We start from the raw sequence: 15,256 nt of genomic DNA on the forward strand, positions 1-15,256 counted from the left end.
GTTTGGGAGGGGGCAGGGGTTTCTTCGGAGCCAAAGAAGGAAGCTCTCCCTAGATCTGGAAGGGATCATCCATCACACTTCAGTCACCTTCGGTCTGACTTCAGGGACTACCCACAGTTGGTTCTAACGAGGACCAGTGGAGGTATTGTCTACCACCCAGCCAGCACCAGGATGACCTCCACCGGATGACTCAGAAGGAAACCTGCCTGTGGCCCTTCACTGGCCTCCCATGTCAGCCTTAGAAACTTTACAGCTAACTTCACTCAGATGAAGGGGGAGGGGACAAGCTCTACTGAGCTCACGTGGGACGCTCACGTGGGTTCTCCCGCCCCCAATTATCCTGGGCTCTGCTACCTGCCCCGTTGCCACTTGAGGTGCCTCTAAAGACCATGCTCCCGTTCTCAACAGAAAAGGCAGTCCTCACCAAAGGTAGAACCAGCCACACATCCCAGCACAATTGTCACCTCCCCACCCCCACTCCTTTCTGTAGACTCTCCTGCGTGTAAGTGGATGACTAGTTTTGGTTCTAACTAGAAAGGATAGGTGAGAGAGATCCTTCCCCATCACGAATATAATGCAAAAAGCTCCAACCTGGCCCCTGCCCAGCCCCCTGAAGGACAATAGCAGCTGAGGCTGTGGGACTGTGGACCCAGCCTGGGCCATAAAGGGCTGCACTCCGGTAAGGACACAGCGCATGCGCTCATGTAAAGCAGCAGGCGGCTCGTGGTGCAGGCGGGTAGAGAGACTCTCAGGCTTACCTTGTGATTCTGGTACGAAGTCACAGCGATAAAAGCCGTCTCCGGAAAGACGTGGGTGCAAAACGCAGTATTCTTTGAACCAAACCCATTATTTTCGTCTGCTTTCACGATGTGTAATCGGGGCTGGTATTTGTGCATGGAGTTCAGGATAATCTAAAAATAACAGAGAAAATGAGATTGTCAAAAGAAGAAAACAAAATCAAAACTTCCTTTGTTTCCAGCTAGATTCTCGCTCCTCCCCCATCTACACTGCCAATTAGCTTTATTATATGGGCTCTCGGAAAGAAAGGGAAAAAAAAGTTCTTTTTTTTTCTTCTGTTTTGAAAAAGGGCCAGTGATTTCATTTAAAAGAAACATTTCAAAAATGACAATTTCCACATTAGAAAGTCAAGGTAATATTCCAGGAACCTACCCAAAGCACACAGGGCAGTAAATCAGAATTCTTAATAAAGTTTGCTTAATAAATTAACTCTGTGTATAAGGGCACTTCCCGCCCCCAAATGGAACCTGGCAAGTCTGGAGGTAGGGACCGGCGGTGGAGGGGGGGGGGGGCTGGGAAAACTGGACAGCAGTGTGTGGTAGCGAGGGACCGGAAGAACATATGTGCATATATACAAACAGTCATGGCACATCTCCTCCTCAAACATTTTCTGAGGAAGGCCAAGGGGGACCCTGCCAAATGCTCATAGCAGTTTCAGTTTTCTGAGTCGTGGTGGCTCTTAATAGAACTCAAACCTGGGTCCCTTGTTTTGAAACATAAAAAGGAGTTGTGGGAGGGGGAGACATATTGGTATAGGAGAGTTGGGTCTGTGTTCCTGAGACTGTGGGGTGAGGGGAGAGCCCCCACTGAGGCAGGGACAGGCTGATCCAGAAGTTTCCTTTCCCTGAGTGCCAATGTTTAGGACTCAGAGATGGATCTCTGCATCTACTGGGAAAAAAATGACTGTGTTCTTCCCCCTACTTGAGATACTCCGGAGTAGGACTTACTCCAGCTGCTGCTGGTTATTGCTACAACCACATTATTATTATTATTATTATTATTATTATTATTATTATTATTATTATTATAAGACTGAGGAGAGGAAGGAGGGGGAGCAAGGAGGTAGGACTCCTACACATTCATTCATAGTAATAAAACTGGGTTTGTTGTCCAGATGATGCCCATATTTTGATGCTGGGGTGACTGTTAAAAATCACTCAAAACTCTATAATGCAAAAGGCCACATTTACCCATTCCCCAACCCTGCTTTTCCCACAGGATCCTGAGCCCTAGTGGTAGCAGGATTTGGCTCCCCGTCTCTGATTGTTTGCATTGCTGACCCTGGCTTGCAGAATCCCTGGCCCAACTCTGAAGAAAGGCCCTCAAAGTGCAAGATTCGACCCCTTAGTTCCTGCCTGGGGGTGTCCAGCTGTAATTACACACACACACACACAGAGAGAGAGACAGAGACAGAGACAGAGAGACAGACACACACACACACACACACACACACACACACACACACACACACACACACACACCGTCCACCTCCCAGGCTTATAATAATGATGCTGACTAACCAGCGGTTTGGCGACAGAAAGACGCACTGGGGCCCCCAGCTTGACTGCCACAGCCCCTGGGCCAGCAGAGCTGTCCTCTGGGCTTAAGCAAATTGCTTTGACAGCTGGGGACAGTGCGAAGACTTCAGAATGAGGGTGATCTAATGGCCCCTAATTCCATCAGGGTGACTCTAGATTCAAAGTCGGGGGGTAGAGTACTTCACTCTTTGTCTGTGAGTTGCTGAGAGGAAACTCAGGAAGGGGGGAGGGGACAGCTAAGTGGCTCGTATCTGTTGATAGGGCCAAGGACCTCTCCTGGAAGTCTACCCCAGAGTGACCCCCAAAAAAGTACTTTCAGAAAAACAAAGGTGCAGCTTGAAGCTGAAATGAGGCTGTGAGACACTCAGTTGCCTGTTGGAGATTACATGGAAGCCCCTACTCAAAGGTCCCAGAACTCATGAGGAGGGAACCAGAGGAAGGAAACAGACAGGGAGGGCCTCCCAGGACCTTGAACCTATACAGCAATACCCCAAGTCTCCCACTCCTGTACCAGAAGAGCCTCAGGACATTTCTGACTGGGATCACTATGAATTCAGTGATCCATTAAGAAGTGCTCAGGATAGAACTTTCCACCAACAACCCAGCCTTCTCCTTTTCCCACATGCAGAACCCCTCAGTGGACCATCCTGAAACCCTCTTCCCTCCCCAGGTCCCAGTTGTCCTCTGTCACCATCACCTAGAAAGAGCAGATTTCTCATTTGAACTTATTTCCAAGTCTAACCTAGCCAGATCCTCCTTTCCCTAAACTGGAAAATGTTTGCCCCCCCCCCCCCGGTGAAATTCCTATCCCCAAGCAAACTGTATGGACTTGGGCATATCCTCTAACCTCTCCCCTGCCCCCAGACTTCCCTTTGAGTATCGGATGTCCAAGGATGACCATGGACATCTAGCAAAGGGTTCTAAATGGAGAATTCGAAAACCCAAAGTAACCTAGCGTTTGGGTGTATTTCTCCAAAAGCCCGTGTTTTGTTGTTCTTTGGGGAAAGAGGTATGAAACTAGACTGAAAGCACACTGAACAATACACAGCTGGGAGAGGAGAGGCACATGCTCACTGTACCCTCACATAATTTGTGGGATTCACAGGACCCCTCTCCTAGAGCCAAAGAGATGCCAGGCTTTAGGATTCTGATCTAGGTTCCCCCTCTCTAAGCATGAAGGGAGAAGGGAGACTGCAGAGTTAGATAAAATCAGAAAGCACTGAGCTTCAAGGGGGCAATGCAACCAGAGGTCACTTGCCACCTGTAAAAGATGAGACCCGAGCGCTCCTTACTGAGGAAAGTTCAGTTATAAAGCTTTAAAGGCTGGGGCTTTAAAAGAAGGGGAGTCCTGGAGCCCCATCTCCAGCCACCCAGAGAAAAGGAAAAAACAGATCCTGGGTTAGACCACAGGATGGGCAGAGGAGAAAGTGTCCTCTCGCTCTGAGAAACGTGGAGAGCAAGAAATGGCTAGGAGGGAAAAGAAGGCCAGGTACAGAGCGACAGAGAGGCAAGCCAGGAGCAAAAAGGTGAGCTGGGATAAAGTCCCAATTAGAATAATAAAGAACTGGCAAACACAGCCCAAGGGGTGGGTCCCTACTAGTTGGGGAACTGCTTGGGGCTAAGTAAATTGGATTCTGGAGAGAGAGCCCTAGGGCTGTGGGGGAAGCAGAAGGGCGTGCAGAAGATGAAGACCTGGAGAGAGGTAAGGAAATGGAGGGGGACGTCTCACACAATGATGGAAGGCAGAATACTCACGTGTCCGAATGGGTCCAGGTGGTTGTTGGTGAGCTTGAGTTTCTGGAAGGAGACAAGTTGTCGCATCCAGTGCGCTCCGGTTGCTGGGGAGTCCGGATGTACATAAAGGCGACCCGGCATAGCAGGCTCGGCTTTACCAGTTACGGACCTAAGGTGTAGGAGACGAGAGCTGCAGGACTTTCCTGGCTGTCCTGTAGAGGACTGCTTATGGGGGCAATGTTCTGGGTACATTCCGGTCTCCTTCAGATATTTGCAATCCCCACGCCCCCCCCCCCAGCACCCCACACCGCATCCATGGAAACCCCTGGCCTGGCTCGCTCTTTTTCCCACCTTCCGTATCTTCCCCAGCCTAGTGCCAGAGAGTGTGTGGGGGTCTCAAAGTCATTGCTACCCACCCATTATCGGTGGTATCTGAAAATGGCGCACACGCAAAAGTCTTGAAAGGCGCGCGCGAATGCTTTAAAAAGGAGCCAGCCTCTTGCAACCCCTGTGCTGTGCGCGCTGCCCACTGACTGAGGAGCAACGGAGCCCAGGCACGAGTCTCTTCTACTGACTGTTTTACCAGTAAAGCCATTGGCCAGTTTTGCAGTTTCATAAAAAAAGTCACATTCAAAGCAGGTAACTCATAAAAAATAACTGTAAATGATTTTATGCCCCCCCCAGAAATATATCCAGTACTTGGTTAAAAAAATATTCTTTTTTAAAAAGAATTTTTTTTAAAAGGGCAGCTCTTGTGAATGTAGAAGTACACAGGGTTCCCTCACTTCCCACGGCCTCAGTTTTTAGGTCTATCAAATGGGAGCCAGGGGCTGTGGTCCTTTTACATGCAACAGAGTAGGCACAAAGGCCTTGAGCTTTTAATAATAATAATAATAATAATAATAATAATAACAACAACAACAACAACAACAACAACACTGCACGTTCTGTTGCGGTTGCTGGGGGTGAGATAGGCATCTCAATTTCCTCCCAGCCCTCCCTGCCCTTTGGAACCCTGGTACCTACCATTTGTTATCAGCAAATTTATATCTGTGGTCGTCTGCGGGTACAATATCCATGAGAAGGATGTACTTCGTCTTGGGATTAAGGCCAGTCACCTTCACTTTGTAGCTAGGAAACATCCGCCTGGGACCGAGAGAGAAGGAGTTGAAGGGTGAACGCGGGAGAAAGAAGGGGGGAAATACGTGCCAATACTCAGAAGAGCGGGTCCCTGATCTCAGCCATTTTCCCTGAGAAAACGAAGCCCACTGGCCCCACTCCATCCTCGGTGAGATCCAGGCCGGGTTTCCTCCGAAGTTACCCGGAGGAGAAAAGGGCGCTGAGAGGCAGCGGCAGCAACTGCTGCAGGAACCTCGGAGGAAAGTTAGGGCCCGGGAATTGTTACCTAGAAGCTTCTAAGTTTAAAGAGACTCGCTTTCAACTGGATAATCAAGCATCAGGGTGAGGAGGAGGTTCATTCAATAGGAAGCTAGCCACTTGCTCACTCAAGCCTGAGGCCGCCATCCAAGGTGGCACCCTAGGGGCACCTTGAATACTACTAACTTTAGTCCTCTGCCCTCAGAGGCGCAGCTTAACCGTGGCTGCCAGAGCGGTTCCCAAGTTCTCTGGGTTAGTGACCAGTCCCGCATCGCCAGCATGCGGCCACTCATAAATGGTCTGCAACTTCTCCACGGAGCTTGGCAGGTTTCCCTAGGGAGCTTAAACTCCCAGGCACTCAGGAAAGAAATTCCAAACCCTTTCATAGTCAGGTTTAGAGAGAGCCGAAGCCAGAACTAGGAAGCTGAAGGCATACAACTGGTACAGAACTCAGTTTCCTAATGGCTTCCCCCATGCCTCGGCCCCACTAGAATTTTTTCCTCAACGACTGGTGAGGACTGCGCTCCAGAAAGAAAGGGATTCGGCTGGATTTGTGCACCGGGACAAGTCGTTGGGCCTAGGTTGGCGCGGCGTGAGAAGAGGTGAGAGAAGGCCTCTCCATCGCAGGCCCGGAGCCCGGACCTCCTCGTGTTTATCTGCCCCAGCAAGAGGCACCAGAGACAGCGCAGGCCTTTTATAGTTAAATCCTCTTGGCTCCAGCGAGGGGGGAAAGGCAGCCGGCTGGGACTTTCCCTCCTGGGCAGGATGGGAAAGGGGACCTCAGATGTCTGATATAAACAGACCCACCGCCTTCTAGTTCTCTAGGGCCTCGGGCTGAGCGGGGGAGCCGACATTGTTTAATTTCAAGAAATAATAAACGTCACCGTTGTCAGTTTATTGAGGGCGGCTTGGGCTGGAGAACCCGCAGAATCTGGAAAAATCAACTCCACCCTTTGCCTTTGCGCACCCGGCAGCTTGGGCCTACTGCCCTGGCCCCTGTCTCTTCTCACGCTTGCACTGGGCAGACTCCTGGCCTCTTAGACGGTGGGGACCCAAGTAGCTCAGGCTGGCCGCTGGGGCAAATGAATAGATTCCCCAGGCCGGCCACACACAAACGCACACGAAAGTTTGAACTGTTCTGTCACCCTCCAACCCCAGGCCTAGCCTTAGCCTCTCTAGCTGAAACTCCTGCCGGCCATGAAGAACAGTTTTGGGCCCAGCCGATGGTTGGATGGTTGGTCGGCTGTGTTTATTCGTGTCTGTGTACAGAGCTCGGAGGAACTCCCCGCTCGGTTTCAAAGACTTCACCCGCTCTCTATAAACAATGAACGAGGTAGAGAAGACATTCAACAATCCCGGGTTTGGCAATCATCGGGTGGGACCCTGGAACTATTCCAAGGTCAGAGAAGGTGGGAATAGGGGTGGGAGCAAGGGAGCAAGTCCAAGTCTAACGACTCAGTTCTTCTCCAGTCTCCCTGTCTTCACCTTTTCTCCCTGCGTCCCCCCACTACTACCTTTCTCTGTGCATTTAATCTTCCTATAAGATCGGGAAGGAACATCCTACCCAGAGGTAAGCATTTGGGGGTAGGTCCCCATCCTGCTGAGGACTTCCTAACCAGAATGAACTCTGATTAAATATTGTCTCTATTCTATTTTTTTTCCTCCCGGCCTCTTCTTTCTTTTTTCCCCCCTTCTCTCCAATGGCCGCCCTCCTTCCGTGCCAGGAGCTGGCTCACCTCCCTGCCTTGGTGATGATCATTTCTGTGCCCACTTCGTGGAACTTCAGCCACAGTTCTCTTTCGTGAAGAAACACCTTGATTCCTTCCATGCCCTTGACAGACAGAGAGAGATTTTTCAGTGATAGGTCTTAGGGGGTAAGCCTTTCTCAAACCGCCCCCCCCCCACCGCGCATCCCCGTAGGCAGAGACTAAGTACTCCTCCAAAGCCTGTGCATTCAAAGAACAAGGGCTCTGACCTCTGACAAGTGATGGGAACTCCTGAACAACCTATGGCATCTGCCTACAGCTCCCTAGGCAAGCAGAGCCTCAGCTCTCAGTACCTGTTGTCCCCGCCACCACTCTAAAGCCTAGGAATTACCTCCCACCATAGAGCTCCTCTCTAGAGGACCAGGCCATCAAATTGGGTCCATTTTTAGCTGAGATATGGTTGGGGGTTGTCAATCCAGAAAACTCCACTAGGATATTTTTGTATTGATCCCCCTCAGACAGCAGAACACACAGCTATGCAAATATACTGCTTTCCATCATCTCTGGGTATGAATACGAACATGCAAGAATTTTCAGTTTAATTGTTGTTATTATTATTGGAGAGTCTTACTCTGCAGCCCAGACAGGCCTGGAATTCACTAGGAAGCACACAGAAGGGTATCCGAACTCTTGTAATCCTCCTGCCTCAGCCTCTTAAGTGCTAAGATTCCAGCACATGTAGAAAAATTTCAATTTAAAAAATGTTTTTCTTCTCAAGGATCGAAAACTAAATCTTTTTTCTCAGCGTCTATATGAACAATCTTTCCAGTCTCTTGTGGCACCACCGCCCAGCCTTACTTTGACTTGGGGCACCACTGAAGCCTTTTAACGTTTTCCCTTTCAACCGGAAGTTATTTCTTTAAAAAAAAAAAAAAAGCAATGCCAAAACAGTCAGACACAAATCTTCGCTTTGAAACAATTATCAATCGACTAAAAGGCGGACTAGTTTTTCCCTTTTTAAAAAAATGTAAATTTCCCCTCAGCTATTCATAAGCCTTTTTGCTTTTGTTAAAAATTACACACACATCTATTGGAAAGGATTTAGAGATCAAATCCATCACTGTGGTCAAGCCTTCCCGATCGATGCCCAGTGGCACCTAGTTTTAAACCTACTTAGCCTTAGTGCACCCAAAGCGCTGGGCTCTCAGAAAGCAGATCACAGAAGGAGGCCCCCTCCCTACACTCCGGACCAACTTCCAGCCCGCTGGAGCTCCGTGCTCCGGGTGCCTTGGTCCCAGCCCCCCGTACGCTCTCCTCGGCGGGTCAGGGAGCTCCTCCAGGCCCCGGAGCAAGATAAATGGTACTGAGCGGGATGGGCGAGGCGGGCTGCGCAGAACTGGCGAGCCGAGGCGAAGGCTAAGAAAGATCTAAGGAGGGTCAAGCCATCGCTCATGCCGGCCTGAAGCGGCCGCTGACCCGACCCTTAATAAGGCATACCCAGGGCAGCTGGGAGAGAATTATCTGGGCCGTTGTTAGCTGACCTCAAATAGTCAGATAATTGAGAGCTCTCCAATAATGTAAATAGGTTTCTAAAATACACAGGCCATAAAGATAAACGCCTCGATAAAGTGGATTGAAATAGAGCCGAATTGGGGGTGATTGGATGAGACTAGTCAGGGAGTGGGGGTAAATAACTGGCCCTGCTGCCCCCCTGCACCGCTAGCGAAGAGCCGGGCTCAGGCCTCAGTCTACAAGCTCGGCCGGCTCTCCTTACCTGCTGGGTGAAGGCGGCCTGCGGTGAGGATGGAGACTTGCTGGGAGCCCCCAGCGCACTCTCTGGTTTCGAATCGCAGGACCTGTCTTTGGAATCAGGCTCCAGAGGCGTGCGCGCCAGGCCGAAGCCCTCATCTGCGTCGGCCATGGTGCGCCCGGGTTCCTGTGCCCGCGCGAGGTTCTATTCTGAGGACAAGAGAGAGAGAGTTGGAGAGTGTCTAGAGACTTAGGGGACAGCTGTTTGACCCTTCACTCCAAGCTGAAGGAGGCTTCGGAAACTTTTTTATTGTTAAACTTTCTGACCACGCACCCCCGCTTGCGAAATCCCCGCTTCAGACAGGGAGGAGGTGGCAAGGCCCCCCGCATCTCCCCTGCACAGGCTCTGAGTGATAAGAGAGCTGTCTGTCAAATTTGTCTGAACTCCTGGAAGAGCCAATAAAGATAAGGCGTCGGTATTTTTGGAAGCCATCGGGTAGAAACCCAAAACAAAACAGAAAACAAAAACCCTGTGCCCCTTTGAGAAATGGTCTTTGTCAAATCCAAGAGGCCATGCCAGCAATTTTTTTTAATGAAACCCCCTAAGAGACATTGTTTTTCCACAATAGACAAGAGGCCCAGAATAACCCGCATCTTGCAAAAATAAAAAACACAGGGGAGAAAGGACTGGAAGAGATATACCCGGAGAATAAAGGATAGTAATCCTCTCATTTCTTATAGGCCTTAAGATGAAACAGAGTTTAAAATTATGTCTTCTCCTCTTCCCAGCCCTAAGCAATACCAATTGAAAATAAAGAAGTAGCCAGGGAGAGCTGGCGGTAGACCGACGTCAGAGAGGCCTGTGATTCCGTGGCTGGCTCTCCGCTGGCTGCCGGCAGCAGGCTGTACCCCTCCGGATCTTTCAGACCGCTGGCTGCAGGGGAGGGGGGGGAAGGCTTTTTTTTTTTTTTTTTTTTTTTTTTTTTTTTTTTTTTTTTTTGAGTAAGCAAGCTAAAGGGAACTTCTTTGAGCTTCAGTGGGGCTGGCTAACTCAAACTGCCGGTCTGGCTCCCAGTTGGACAGCCTAAAATCAGTCCCAGATAAATCCTGGGCTGCAGACATTCGGTGGGCTGCTAGGGACAGAGGTGGTTGGTAGGGCAGCGCGGGGATTTAGACCGAAAAGATGAAGCAAGCAATTGAAATTCTTAGCTCACCCTCCTTTCCACCACCGCCTCTACCTCAAAACACCAGCAGACCTCACGTAAGAAGAGATGGCTCCCCACAATATTAGCAGCTTCTTAGGCAAAAAGCCTGAATTCCAGCCTTGTTTGAAGCGGCCTGAGACCTAAACCGAGCCACGGTTAGTTTTTGAGGCCCAATTCTGCCTTATCTTTCTTCCTCTGGCCTTAAGAGCTTGGGGGAGACTGCCATGGGAGCCCCCATAATCGTCTCACAACAAAGAAAAACAGGGCTGGAACCCCACATGCTCTCCAATTCACGGCCAGCCGTAGGGAGAAACCCACCGGAGCCCTTGCCAGAATCCCGGGAAGCTCAGAGACTGGCGGAGACGAGCAAGATGTGGTTTGACAGAACCAGGCCGTGTGCCTTGCAAGCCTCAACGCTGCTTCCCGAGTCGCGGCAGGCTCCCGGCTTCCTCTTGCCTTGAAAGGCTCGGGTAAAATCTCTGCAAGTCAGACTCTGCAGAATGCAAGACAGGGCTGGAGTCCGCCATTCTCCGCTTTCCCGGCCGACTGTTGCTGCCTGCTCCCGCCCAAGCCTCCCCGGCCATCTGTTAGTATGTTAGTACGGTTACCTCGCTCTGTACAGCGGGCTGCATTCGCCACCGCCCCTCTTTCTCTTAGCAGGAAAGCCGGAGGCCAGGTGGGGGTGCAGGCATGGTGTCTCTGGAGTTTGTGCTGGGGACTGCTTGCCCAAGCTAGCTGCTACTGTGGCTACGGAGAAGTACCCACCGCTGGAGCCTCCCAGCGACTGCCCACCTCCAGCACACACCTCCTTCACAGCTTGCTGGCTGTTCGCTAGCCCCAAATACTTTTAAGTTGTCGGCTCCAGAAGGGCTTAGAAGAACAAGAAACTAAATGGCAGATCTGGGAGCATCCTTAAACCCTACAATCCCAGTGTCCTGCTCTGCCCTTGCACCCCCCAGAGAAGAAAAGCTGGGAGAGTTGAGAGAGCCTTGGGAATCAGCCAGCTGTTTTCAGAGAGACGCTTTCAGGGGTTAAAGTTCCAGAATTTGAAGTATGACTCTCTCTCTCTCTCTCTCTCTCTCTCTCTCTCTCTCTCTCTCTCTCTCTCTCTCTCCCTCCTCTCTCTCTCTCCTTCTCTCTCTCCTTCTCTCTCTCTCTCCCTCTCTCTCTCTCCCTCTCTCTTTCTCTCTCTCATTCTCTCCTCCCCTCTCCTCCCTCCCTCCTCCCACCACCTTTCCCACTTTTTCACTAGATATCCCCCAAACTCTTGAACGACTACAGGACTCTCTGCTCTGGACCTGCTGATTCCCCACCCCCACTCCCTTCCTATCCCCTTTATCCTCCTCCCATCTCAGTTGGCTGCTCTGAGCCAGTGGCTTCAGGGAAGAAAGAAAGAGAAGGAAGAGAGGAAGGAAGGAAAGAAGGAAGGAAGGAAGGAAGGAAGGGAGGGAGGGAGGGAGGAAGGGAGGACGAACTACAGGAATCAAGACAGAACTAGCCAGTTTCTCTCTGGGAAGCCCAGCAATTTCAATGGCCCAGCTTTACAGAGACCCAAGACTGGATGCACTAGGAGTGTGCACACCCCACGGGCCTCTGCAGCCTCACCCGATTTCTGTCTCAGATGCTGATCTCAGACAGAGAGTGGTGTGACCCTGCCTGGCCCCATAAGGAGCTAGGGCTTGCTGCCTTGACGTCGCTTCTCCACCTCAAACTCATTACCCCCACCCCTCCATCCCAAGCTCCCTAGGACTTGGGGGAGAAGGTGCCTTAGGGTGGGGGAACCAAGACCAAAGATGGCAAGAGATCGTTGTGTGTGCCGTACCCCACCCCAGCCCCAAACACACACTGGAGTGTACACGAAGCAGTGCCCAGTTTTATTAAAATAATCAGTCACTGAAGGCTGGCTGGGGGTTTCAGCTGCCAGCACTCCTTGGCCTGCAAAATTTGCAGGCCATCCCTGCAAAAAAATGTCTCCAGTGGACTTTTCAGTTGTAAACGTGGGGAAGCGAGGGCAGCCCCACCCTCTAGCTTCCAGGTCTGTTTTCACACAGACCCTGGCCAAAGCCAGCTATTTATTTGTGCAAACACCTTCTCCACGCTTCAAAAAGTCGGCTAGGAAGCCTTTGGGGTTGAGCGGAGGCAACCTCAGCCTCGGGTGGAGGACGGAAAGCCGGTCTGACCTCGGGATGAGAGCCTGCATCTCTGGTTAAAGGAAGGGGAAATCCAGACAGACCTCGCCAATCCTTTTTACATTCGCGGAGATTTGAGGATAAAATTAATCCCCATAAATAATCAGCAGGCCCTTCCCGAGAGGGAAAATCTGGCCTTCCCCAAGCAACAGCCCAGCCAGATACATATCCTTCACTGAGCTGAGATGGTGCACGAAGCCAGCCACCAGGCAATGTTGTTTTGAGTAGTTTTCTTAAAACCTGGGCGCAGAGGATCCAGTCTTGCAGGTGATAGAAGATAAAAGCCAGTAAGGAAGGGGTTTCAGCCAGGCTTAGGTAGAATAGGAAGCAGGGGCTCTGGGGAACATTAAGGCTGCCCTCTAGATATCTGTCCCTCCCTTTCGTTCCCACAACAAGACTCACCTCCAATAGCCTCACTCTTCCTTCAGCCCAGAAGCCAAAAGTGTTTGCTCAGTGAGGCAGGGTAGCTCTCCAAGAGTTTTGAAAGGACATTGCCCCCAGAAAAGCCCCCTTTTAAAACGAAGACTTCTTCCAGAGTCTGTCAAGAAAAGCAAGTACCTCCCAGCTTGTCGATGGTTTGTGGTCTCCGACAAATTAAATATTACTGTTTATTGCCAGGCATACCCCAATAAAATAAAGAGGCAACCAGGCGATAGCGACTATCTCACCAGCCGCTGCTCCTATAGGGCTTGGAGACGTCACGAGTCACGCAACCAGCCCGCGCCGTGTCACGCTTGACTGGGGGGCAGTGGCGGGAGGCTGATTTCTCTTGGTCTTCGTTTATCAAGGTCTACTGTAAGACCCATGTCCAGCATTCCTGGACCTTGGGGAAAATAAAGAAATAAATAAACCCAGAGCCCCCTGGAGTAGGGAGGGTGAACAGGAGATACAAAGAGAAGCAAAAATCGATTCTCTTAGAGCAAGAGAAGCTAGGACCGAGACCACCTTAGCCCCCATTTGTAAAGAAACCAATGTTTCCCAAGGTTTGTTGCAAAAAGGTAAAGGCTTCTTACTTACACAGTTTTATTTTTCTGATGAGGAGGCCTTTTTAGCTGGTTACACTTTGGGTGCCATATCTTATGCCCAGGTCTGATTCAGTACTGAAATAATTACTAGGGGCTGTCTTAGTGTATATCTTAGATGTCTGCCAAGGTTCCTTGTAGAGAAAAAAGCCATTCGGTATGCCGTTCCTTCAGTGAGATCCGGGGATGCAATGGGTCCCAGAGTGGCCAGACGGGGGCGGGGTGCGAGTGTGGTGGGGCGGGGTGGGAGAAGGGGTAGAGACGGGTGCACTGTGCGGAGGGAAATTTTTTTTCCCCCAGCGGCCGGATCCTGCAGAGGGGCGAGGCGCTCTATTTTGTTTTGTGGAAATCGGCAATTATTTCTGGTTGGATCAATGGGCATAATTTCTAAGTGGTCGGGTGGGTCTGCGTAAGCTTCTACGTGCATTTGGAAACCCATTGAGTTTTGAGTTACGAAACCGTGCAGACTTTCTCCCACCCCGGCGGCTCCCGGCAATAAGCTAGGCCTGCCCTACCCCGAGCAAGCGAGCTCCAGGGTAAGTCCCCGCTCCCACCCGCTAGCAGGCCCTGGGGAGCCGAACTTTTCATCTGGACTTGTCCCCAACTTCCCGGGTGTATCCTGAGGTTTTTGCGATCCCCGAAACCTTAGGATCCCCAGAAGCATGACCCGGTTTTGGTCGCGGTCCGCAGAGGATTGGAGCAGCAGTGACACGGGCGGCCCAGCAGCTGCAGAGCCAAGGTCAGGCCCCAAGGGACAGCGGGCAGTAGCCTGCAGCGAGGACGCCGGACACCAGCGAGCATCCCTGCTCTCCTCCCCAAGAGTCCAGGCTGCCCGGTCTGCTGCTCCAGCTTTGCTTTCGATTCCCAGGCGAATGATTCTGACCCCAAACCCACGTTTTTGGGGTTTTTTTTTCCAAGAATGCTATCCAGAATTCCTGTCCCCCTATTCGAGTAGGGTGGCCTGTAGGGCCGAGGTGGACGGGGAAACTCAGACCGAGGGTATACTGCGAGTGGGCAAGTTCCTTTCACTTTCCCCCTTTGCTCCGCAATTTCGGGTGCAACTACCTGGACCAAGCCTCAAGGGTTCCACCACAGAACCTTTCAAGGGTTCATAGACTGACCCTGTGCTCTGGAGAAAGCAACCGCCACGGGAAAACACTTCAACCTCAAAATGGATCTCAACGTCTCTTTTACCCTCATCCTCCGTGCAGAGATTCTCGAGAGGGCGGCAACACACCTCGCACCCTCCCTTCTTTCCAAGAGTTGTGCTTCCTCAGACCCGCTCCCGCTGGCTTTTCTCCCCTGCATACTTCCCCTTTGCAAAATTTCCGCCTTGATCTTAAATACCTTGAAAAGATAGGAAGACTTGGAATTCGATTAAAACAAAACAAAACAGAAGGAGCCATTGCTGCTATTATTATTATTATTATTATTATTATTATTATTATTATTATTATTATTATTATCTCCCCTTTCATTTTAGAGTAAGGGGAGTAAGTAAGAGAGCACGTGGGAACACAGGCTCAGTTCAGTATGGCTCCCCAATGTCCCCCATCCCTCCCTCATTTGGGTCTCCTCTGGGGTCAGAAAATAGAGAGGAGAGCTTGCAGGCCTGGGAAAGTTAATAAGAATTCTAATGACAATAGAAATGACGAGAAAACTAAACTTTGGCCAACTTAGATGCAGAAGGAAGACTCCTGGGGAGGGTGGGAAGGGTTTTTTTCTTTTTCCTCAGGAGGTCACTTTCCCTCTTGCCTAGTGAAATCTGACGAGTGTGTGTGTGTGTGTGTGTGTGTGTGTGTGTGTGTGTGTGTGTGTGTTTTTCCAGGACTTCAGGAGTGCTCTTTCCAAAGTTTTATTCAGCTCCCAGCCTCCCAGCTTTGGGCCTTCAGGGAAGAGCGTTGGCTGTGTTCATTATTATTCAATATTCTTCTAATA

At 50.7% G+C, this 15,256-nt stretch overlaps 1 protein-coding gene and 1 long non-coding RNA gene across 6 annotated transcripts in view; one reads left to right on the forward strand and one right to left on the reverse strand.

The window, feature by feature from the left end:
• Positions 1-13,458, reverse strand: part of Tbx5 (T-box transcription factor 5) — a 56,798-nt gene extending 43,340 nt beyond the window's left edge. The window contains exons 1-8 of one of the 5 annotated variants that reach the window (XM_039089491.2): positions 13,314-13,458; positions 12,699-13,119; positions 10,426-10,600; positions 8,928-9,112; positions 7,184-7,278; positions 5,097-5,216; positions 4,092-4,239; positions 759-911 (exon numbers count right to left, since the gene is read on the reverse strand). In XM_039089491.2, the coding sequence (XP_038945419.1) occupies positions 759-911; positions 4,092-4,239; positions 5,097-5,216; positions 7,184-7,278; positions 8,928-9,074 (663 nt within the window). In that variant the 5' untranslated portion in view covers positions 9,075-9,112; positions 10,426-10,600; positions 12,699-13,119; positions 13,314-13,458. 5 annotated transcript variants of the gene reach the window in all.
• A 112-nt stretch (positions 13,459-13,570) lies between these two features.
• LOC102549962 (uncharacterized) lies at positions 13,571-14,716 on the forward strand. The gene is made up of 2 exons (XR_358701.5): positions 13,571-13,854; positions 13,968-14,716. It is a non-coding gene; the product is annotated as an uncharacterized LOC102549962 (long non-coding RNA).
• The last annotated feature ends 540 nt before the right edge of the window (positions 14,717-15,256 follow it).

This window comes from Rattus norvegicus, chromosome 12 (assembly GCF_036323735.1).
Source record: "Rattus norvegicus strain BN/NHsdMcwi chromosome 12, GRCr8, whole genome shotgun sequence".
In the NCBI taxonomy this organism is placed as follows: domain Eukaryota; kingdom Metazoa; phylum Chordata; class Mammalia; order Rodentia; family Muridae; genus Rattus; species Rattus norvegicus.